This window comes from Centroberyx affinis, unplaced genomic scaffold, assembly GCF_046629955.1.
Source record: "Centroberyx affinis isolate AG114_WGS23_722 - 3 ecotype Tasmania unplaced genomic scaffold, CSIRO-AGI_Caff_v1 ptg000440l_1, whole genome shotgun sequence".
Taxonomy (NCBI): domain Eukaryota; kingdom Metazoa; phylum Chordata; class Actinopteri; order Beryciformes; family Berycidae; genus Centroberyx; species Centroberyx affinis.
In genome coordinates this window covers 271,446-280,376 of record NW_027279103.1, presented here as the reverse complement: position 1 = coordinate 280,376, position 8,931 = coordinate 271,446, and the positions used below count along the sequence as shown (strand labels likewise).

The following is an 8,931-nucleotide window of genomic DNA, read 5'->3' as shown; positions in this document are numbered from 1 at the left end:
CCTCACTAAGCCAGGGTCAACCTCATACTCCACAGCCTCCATTGATTCAAAGCTGCCAACAGACACTTTTGTGTCCAACATGCAAGAAACAACATCCAACTATTCAGCGTCACAAACTGACTTTTTAGTGACAACATGACTATTATGTTTCTGTTCTATTCATTATAGCTTTTTGCTCCCAATCAGCATCAAGCATTACAGCCTGCAATGATCATACCACGATATCATCATTTAGTCAAAATTAATTGACAGTGGCTTTAAATCCAAAGTGAGATGCTCTGATCACACATCTCCACATTGGGAGTTTTTCTCTGTTATTCCTCCATTGCTAGTCATTTACAGAGTTGCTGCTAGGAATTCTGGGACGCCGATGTGTCTAACTTATGACTGTATCACCTCTCCTCTTTGAAGTGAGGTCTTAAAGAAATGCGTGGCCATTGTGTATTTTAGTGTGTTCTCCAGCCACCTGTCTCATCATGGAAAGATGTCTCTTTTCTAGCACTTTAAATAAATGACAAATAGCTTGTTAACATTGTGAGCGTTCCTCACTGAAAGCATCTATCAGCCTGATATTGGCCTTTTATTAAATATCAGCTATCAGCTTATCGTCATTTTTTTGGCACAAAAAATGTGAAAATTTAAAGACATTGAACATTGGCATAAGTTATCAGCAAATATTATTGGTATTGGTATCTGTCTTAAAAAAAAAACCTAAAAAAAACTTTGAAGTACATTAAGTAAGTCAATTTAAACCCGGAGCAGAAAGCTAGAGCTCACATTATAGTGTCTCACATAAAATCAATCATTTTATGAAATTTGAGAAAAAATGATCCCTTACTAACCTCAAATTCTTAATTGAGTTGTTATTAACACTGGAAGTACTCAGATTTCACTCATACCTCATTGTTTTTGGTGGGATGCCACTGTGAATGTAAATCACCTGACCCATTTTTTAAACATTTAAGCCTCATAAATTGCACCTTTGTGTAATAAGTCTTACAATAAGTTCAGGGTGTTATATTAAAATAGTCTGTCTTCGGCATTAGATGTTAACTCATGTGTTATCTCTTCAAAGTTTCTTTTTTCATGTAGTTCCACATAGGAATAATAGGGGGTGGGGGTGGGGGGTGGGGGGGATTAGTGAAAACTTTCAGTGGGTCTTTTGTCTTTAAAACAATAAATTTATGAAAGAAAGTCCTGTCCGGGCTTCATTAGCCTGGGCCTCCTCCTGTGGGGGTGAATGGAAATGACATTTAAAACAATTACTTGACCAGAAAACAACTGCCAATCATTCTTAAAGGGGAAGGATTCCAATTAATAACCCTCTCCTAATCCCCTCGTTTTACCTCCACCCCCCAACCCCCCCTCCCCAGCCTCGTCCACCTCTCCCTCTCTGTCCCACTCTCTCTCTCTCTCTCCTCTCCTCTCCCACTCTCCTCTCTGCGCTGGAGTGGCGTATGAACACAGTTGTTAAAAACATGCCTGTGTTTGGTTTCTTTATTTGCGTGCACTCCATTGAGATATCTCTGTGAGGATTGATTGTCACACACAGAAGTTATTTAGAGAGATGCAAGGTAAGCAAAGCCGGCTGAGTGTGTGTGAGCGGTGCACATAGCGGATCTGGGCGGGCGAGCGAGCTGCTGTTCCTCAGGAGTTGGAGGGCGAGCTGCTGAGAGGAACAGGTGGAAGACTGGCATCAGCAACTCCAACAGTTCAACATACAGTATATTCACTTCAAAGAGGTAGGCTCTCTTTTTTGCTATCATACTTTGTTAATAACATTGATAAGATAAGTTAAACAATGTTACCTTGCATATAAGTCACTGAAATTGTAGAGATGTGGATTTTGTTTTTATCGCTTTGCAGAATTTGTTGTGGTATGAAGTGGAATCTGCATTGCATTTTTGCACAAAATCATTCCCAGTTAGATAATATTTTAGAATTTTACTTTCAATAATCAAAACAATGCTCTCGTGTTCAAGAAAGTCCAAAACTGTTCACTTATTTTTGCAGATGTATCTGTTCCAAGAGAGAAAACTGTTCTTTTGTCAATAATTAGTCATCTCACTGTTGGTTACATGTAATGTAAGATCTTAGAAAATACTTTGATTTACCCTAAAAAGTTATAGATATTTGTTACAATTACTTGTTGTATTTGATATGGTGTTGACATGACTCATTTCTAATGAGTTTATGCAATATAATAAGGAGCTACATCAACAATCTGGTTTTACATAATGAAATGACCAAATATGTCTGACTGTTATGTGTAATATAGCCTTCGTAAGACTTCAGTAAAAAAGTTAGATTGCATATATTAAATCTGTGCTTGATTTGTATTTGTTTTAAACTGCAGAAACTGATTGTGAATTCTTAATTATGTAGTTGTTTCATATTCATAATGAAAACTGTAAGCCTATCAGTGCAAACTATTCATAAAAAAGTTAATCAAAAGTTGAAAGTATTGATTAAGATGTAATAAGCTCTTGTACCTTTAGCCTGCTGTTTCTATCAACACACTGTACAGTGTAAAGCTTTCAGAGGAAAGAGACATCATCGAAGACAAACAGATGATCTCTGACCTCCTCCTGTACTCTTTGTCTGTCACTGAAACATCTTTTCTCCGCCTGCAGGACCGGCTGAGTGCCCAGACGTTCGGATGCATTTATCACTGGATACCATGAGCATGGTGGACGACAGCTGCCTCTCACCCAGCAACTTCCACGAAATGGGGAAAGGTGGGGGGGGCGCGGCAGGGGGGCGCGTCCACAGCATTGATGTCATCCTGGGCTTCAGTAAGGACCAGGACCCCCTGCTCAGCCCGGCGGGGGCCCCGGGGCCCCACAAGGTAGGCATTGAGGGCCTGGCAGAGCCTGGGAAGCAGCAGGAGCCCTCATCACACCCCTCCTATGGCGGCCACCTTTCCTCTCTGAGAGACAGCGGCACCGAGCAGCAGCAGCAGTACCACGGTAAGACATGGACCCGGCTGCTGATGATGATGCTGGTTGCTCCCAACTCTAACACATAATAGTTTGTAGCCTCAAGTGGTTCTTTTCGCACCACCAGGTATTTGTTTTTATAGAGCTACTTCGTTAAGAAAGTTTTGGGGAACCAGTTTCTTGGTTGGTACTGATCAGTTGTTTCAAAGTTTGAGTTTGTAATCCAGGGTGGGTTTTGTGAATTATGAGATTTTGACAGATTTATGAGTCTTAAGTTTTGCCTTTCAGATCATAATGTGTGAGATGCTCAAGGGATATTGATTGTAGATCGGCATGTCTGTTCTTGAAAATATGAATAAATACAAGCTCTGGGTTCAGTGTTTTAGACATTTGAATTAGTGAAGTCAGAATGTTGATCCCTCTGAGACAAGCTCAAAAAAAATAAACCTTTAATATTTGACTATTGACCATAAAGTTATCTGGCCATCAACACTGATTCAAGCTGTCATTGTTCAGGCAAAAATCTGATGAGAACCATAACAGCACAACTGAACTGGTCATTTAGCCAAGTGCACACAAGGTCAGTTAACAGCAAAACTCAGAAGCACAAAAACATTATGAAGCATATCAAACATACTTTTAACAATATATTTATAATGATTCAATATAATGGTAAGGATGAAATTGATGATATTTGCGAGTTTCCAAGCCCAGACTTCTTCATCTTTAAGTAACTAACTTTGATGAAGGTATTGAAGCGCTTCAGGGTGATAACCAGGGTAGACAGTTTAGATCTATATTTCTAAACTTCAGATATTAACCTTTTTTACATACAGGTTTAAAAACTGCAATGGCCATGAAAAAAATCGAATTAACATAAATAATCATTCTAACACTTGAAGTATGATTAATTGCTTATCTCTTGTCAAAGGGTCAACAAAGTAACAGACACCCTATTTATTTGTTTCACAACGGCTGCCAATGACCTATGAAATGCAGTTGTTACATTTCTTACTTGAACTATTACAGTCTTAATTTGAACCAGAGTTTGAGAGATTGAGGGAGCCAGTAATTAGGAGCTTGACATATTTTAATGAGACAATCTCACTTGCATTGGATCTTCTATGTTGGTGTTGACTGTAATCACAGCATTGCTGTGTATTCTGGGTGAAGTCAAACCAGTCACTGGCAGATACCAAGACTCAAAATCAGTGTGTTATATAGTGTTGCTGTGTAAAGCGTTATGCATTAGTATACTGTGAACTGTGTAGGCTGAGACTGAGAGATAAATCACAGGACAAGATGGTGCAGGGGGTTTATGTCCCCAATCCCAATCCCATCCCCTTGTGGAATTCCCCTAATCTTCTCTTCTGTGCAGATTAGATTGTACAGTAGTTCATTCTGGTGTTATTATTGTTATCATTCTGTCTCAGAATCAAATTTATCATGTTTAATCTGAAGCTATTTTCACATACAGGATCTGGCAGGTGGTTGGTGGTTTTGTGGCAGAAACAAAAATGTTATCTCCATGAATTTGAGCTGGACATATTGAGGTTTTTCTTGTCCAACAAAATGATTATAGATATGACTGGAATTCAATCATTGCATCCAGAAGGACACTAATTTTTGTTGGTTCAACGTACATAAACAGTAATGACATCACTCTTTTGTATGTAACTGTCTTGTTAAGTCAGACCTGTTCCCCCTGAATGGGTACTTTTCTGCGCATGGTGTCACTCCCCCCCCCCCCCATCTCTATTGAGATGTTGTGCTGGCCGGTAAACAGTGGGCAGCCTTCAGACCGGTGGCTGTGATGGCTGACAGGCCAAGAGCTGGTCACTGAACCGGGCCTGACCTCTGCCATTGTCACAGCCTAGGCTTTGTCATAGTAGCTTAATGAGAAGTAGATAAATGGACCCCAAAATCCTGCTTCACCCCCACCTCTGCTCCGGTTTGGGAAGACCAACAGTCCTCCTCCTTCCCCATCAACACACTCATGGACAGACATTCACATTTACATGTGCTGATACTTGTCGCCAAATTGGCAGTTTGCCACACAGGACAATACACTGAGCATTACAAATTTCCATCACGGGAAAGTATTTTAAAATCAATTCAATATAATTTCTGTGACTGACAGCTTATCTGACACTCCCAGAATTGTGTTTGACTCAGGTCTGATCATAGCAGACATAAACTCTGCTCTATCAGATGCTTAAAGTGGGCAACTGATCTGATCATCATCTTTGTACTTTGTTTAATTCAATTACCTGCTGGTTAGTCTAAGACTGATTCACCCGACACTGACAGCATTAACGACTTCATTAATTTCCCTGTAATGTTTTCTGTATTTCTTTGGTGCTGTAGGTGATAGACAAAGACATGAGCTTTTTAGACCAGGTAGATTAGGAACACAAGGAAGGCTAGGGGGAATTAAACGACTGCATCTGTTGTCCTTCAGGGATTATAAGGAGGGAAACCTGCAGTGAAAGCCTGTCAGGGGGTCGGTGCTGTCAAATGTTCACAGGGCAGGACACTTCAGGTTTGGATGCATTTTGGAATAACATAGTACTGTGGCTACAGCATTAAACATTAGTATACTGTAGGCATTAAATAAGAGTATTTTTTCAGTCCACCTACTGTCAAATACATGATACAATGACAAAAAATGTAACGTAATTTACAGTTCGACCTGTAAACAAGCGAGACAACCTTTTTGTTTTCAGACTTCAGTTTGAGGACAGTTTACCTTTGGAGAAGGTAAACAATGGAAACAACTCCAAATCCGATTAAGAGTGTTTTCGAGCTTCAGATTGAAGTTGAGGGGACGGCTTGCTTCACTGACCTACAGTAGCCTATTGTTGCAGGTGTCAAACTAATGTGTGCTCTACTGGAAAGTGGTCGCTTTTCTGGTCTGTGGGTCAATGTAAGGGTTCATTTCAACTAACCAGTCTGTTTTCTGCTTTTGTTTTTCTTCAAAATTTTCATACATGAAAGACTTCCTACAGGCTGAGCCAAGATATACAACATTTACAGAGATAAAACACTGAAAGAGCATGTCATACAAAGAAAATTCACATTCCTGATTCATTTTTTCTTGTGTGCTCGACAGACACGGGCCTATTCACAAACAAGTGTGACGGGGAACTGAGCGAGCTGAGGAAGAGCGTAGAGAGCGATGAAGGCAAGTCTCCAGAACCGTGCAAGGAGGATCAGCCCAAGAAGAAACACAGGCGCAACCGCACCACCTTCACCACCTACCAGCTGCACGAGCTGGAGCGAGCCTTCGAGAAGTCCCACTACCCAGACGTGTACAGCCGCGAGGAGCTGGCCATGAAGGTGAACCTGCCTGAGGTCCGCGTTCAGGTGGGTTGAACCACAGCGTCAGGAGACACTTCATACATCTGTCTCATCAAGGAATTAAGAAGCCTGTAGTTATAACAGTCCTCATCACAGAGATCCTCTGGCATGAGAAATGTGTACCTTGAGCGAGGTTTATTATTAATGAACCCCAAGATATTTTGTGGATTTACATAAGTCCTCAGGGTCTTAAATGTCCATGTTTTGGTTTATTTTATTTTATTTTGGTTTTGGCTGTTCTTTCTTCAATTTATAGCTGCAGCACAATAACTGGGAACTTATTGTGCTTGATTCATAGAAATAACTAGGAAGTAATCGTTTCATGTACAGTTGCTGTGTGATTCTCTATAGTGTTGGAACTAGAACCGGAGGTATTCCTTACCTTACCTTCTGATACTCCTTACCTTCTCGCTGATTATACTAGGTAACATTTCACCATAAGGGTTACGTCAGTGTATTTCCAGATTACAAGGTGCTCACAAGGACAACAGAAACACTCCTTGGCAAATCGTGTGATTCAAAGTGTTAAAACATGGCAGGAGGGCAACGTCTTAAAGCATCTTAAGGACACAAAGGTGCAGTCTTAAAAACAGGACAGGTCTTCTTCACAGGAGCAAAGGACAAGCTTAAGACGGGATGGGAGGACTTCCAGAGAGGCAGAAGGTCAACAGGATTTGGCAGTTCAGTATGCAGGGCATACAGTTCACAGTGAATGATGAGCACACAGCACACATACAGTGTAAGAATCTAGTGGTGCTGGCAACAAACTGGGCAACCTGTGCAATTATCGCTTGAAATGTATAAAGGCTTTGCAACCACATATCAACTTAAATAACTTTCTTTTACTTTCAGCACTATTTGTGTGTGTTGGGGTGGGATGGGACTTGTGCTGCAACAACTGACTGTATGTCAGTTGTGTCATGTTCTTGAAAGGCAGTGCTTGCTGGTGGAAAATAGTTTCTTTGCCTCTTTCAGATTAATCATAAACTTAAAATACTAGTCTATTTTTCTCCAATGATCAAGTGTAAATAAACATTTAATAGCCTCAAATTACATACTGACTACTGTCTTTGTGTTATGAGCTCAAAATTTGTCTTCAGATTGATGAAACAAACAAGTGGTAGAGTGAGATTCAAAAACTTAAGAGTATGTAAAGTACTTTCCCCTCATATTCATGATAAAATTAATTTTGTTCTTCAGGTCTGGTTCCAGAACCGCAGAGCTAAATGGCGCCGCCAGGAGAAAATGGATGCCAGCACCATGAAGCTCCATGATTCTCCCATGCTGTCCTTCAACCGGCCGCCGCCTGTTCACACCAACGTGGGTCCAATGACCAACTCCCTTCCTTTAGACCCCTGGTTGACCTCCCCCCTGTCCAGTGCCACGCCGGTCCACAGCATCCCAGGCTTCATGGGCCCGGCTCAGGGCCTCCAGCCCAGCTACCCCGGCCACAGCTTCCTCAACTCCTCTCCTCACACTCATCCTCATCCTCCTCATCCTCATTCTCATTCTCATTCTCATTCTCATCCTCACCCTCATCCTCATCCTCATCCTCATCCTCATCCTCATCCTCACCCTCATCCTTCCATGGGCCAGGGGATGCAGAGTATGGCTCCTCCCCCCTACCAGTGTCCGGCTCCCTTTCCTGATAAATACCCTCTGGAGGACGTGGACCAGCGCAGCTCCAGTATCGCTGCACTGAGGATGAAAGCCAAGGAACACATCCAGTCTATGGACAAGACCTGGCAACCTATGTGACTAACAAACCTGGCGGCCCGTGTGATTGACACTGGGAAAGGGAGACGCTGAAGTTGTGACTTGGGTCCGCTCTGTTGGCAGAGCGACTGACATCATGAACAGTGTTAGAAAAGCAAAGATGGCAATGACATCTGTAACCCACAGTGCAGAGCAAAGGAAATGGGTTCTGAACAACGAAAATGGAGGACATCAAGTGGACAAGTGAACTCTACAGCCTTGTTAAATTGTTAAATTTAAACCACCAATTACCAGACATCTGTTCTCCCTATGATCACTAGATGTTTAGTGTTGCCTTGGGTGCTATCAAAGCAAATTACTGACTGTTGCTCTGATCACAACTTGCATGAGCTGCTAGACATAAACCGTCTCTTCCTTTGATGACCACTGATTAATGATCCCTGATCAATGAAACATGGAAGTCAAATTCTATATCAAACTAAGCTAACTTCAAAGATATATTTCCCTTTGATTGAACATTTTCAGTTTTTTTTGCAGGCATAGCTCCATCAATGTTCATGAACAGCCAACCACTGATATTGGCCACCTTAGGTAATAATCACCACCATACTTTGCACACATATATATGTAATGGCATTTTTTTCCCTCTTGTGCCTATTCTTATTTGCAATTTAAAAAAAAGAAAACCTGACCGGTGATGGATCTATGGACAGCTTATGTCATTGGACGACTGTTGCATGAACACACAGTGAAAGTGTGCATGCTAATACATGAAAGTGTTTCACCAAACTGAAACATCACTGTGAGTTATTGTTCTCATCACTTTTTCTTTTATCTCTGTTAACCATCAATTTGATTATGTTAGACAATACATTTCAATGTTCATTCTTTACCTTCCCATTTTCTCCTGTAAGTT

At 41.2% G+C, this 8,931-nt stretch overlaps 1 protein-coding gene across 1 annotated transcript; it reads left to right on the top strand.

Moving 5' to 3' along the window:
* The first annotated feature begins 2,659 nt into the window (after positions 1–2,659).
* Positions 2,660–8,057, top strand: rx1 (retinal homeobox gene 1). The gene is made up of 4 exons (XM_071516978.1): positions 2,660–2,969; positions 6,052–6,305; positions 7,500–7,768; positions 7,880–8,057. The coding sequence occupies exons 1-4, from the start codon at positions 2,660–2,662 to the stop codon at positions 8,055–8,057; spliced, it is 1,011 nt and encodes a 336-aa protein (XP_071373079.1).
* Positions 8,058–8,931: the final 874 nt, after the last annotated feature.

What these genes read in the sequence shown, in the direction of transcription:
- rx1 (XM_071516978.1), top strand. Translation starts at nt 2,660, where the DNA reads ATGCATTTATCACTGGATACCATGAGCATGGTGGACGACAGCTGCCTC. An exon ending in GCAGCAGCAGCAGTACCACG is followed by an intron (nt 2,970 to 6,051) that starts GTAAGACATGGA and finishes TGTGCTCGACAG; the next exon opens with ACACGGGCCTATTCACAAAC. An exon ending in CACAGCTTCCTCAACTCCTC is followed by an intron (nt 7,769 to 7,879) that starts TCCTCACACTCA and finishes TCCTCACCCTCA; the next exon opens with TCCTTCCATGGGCCAGGGGA.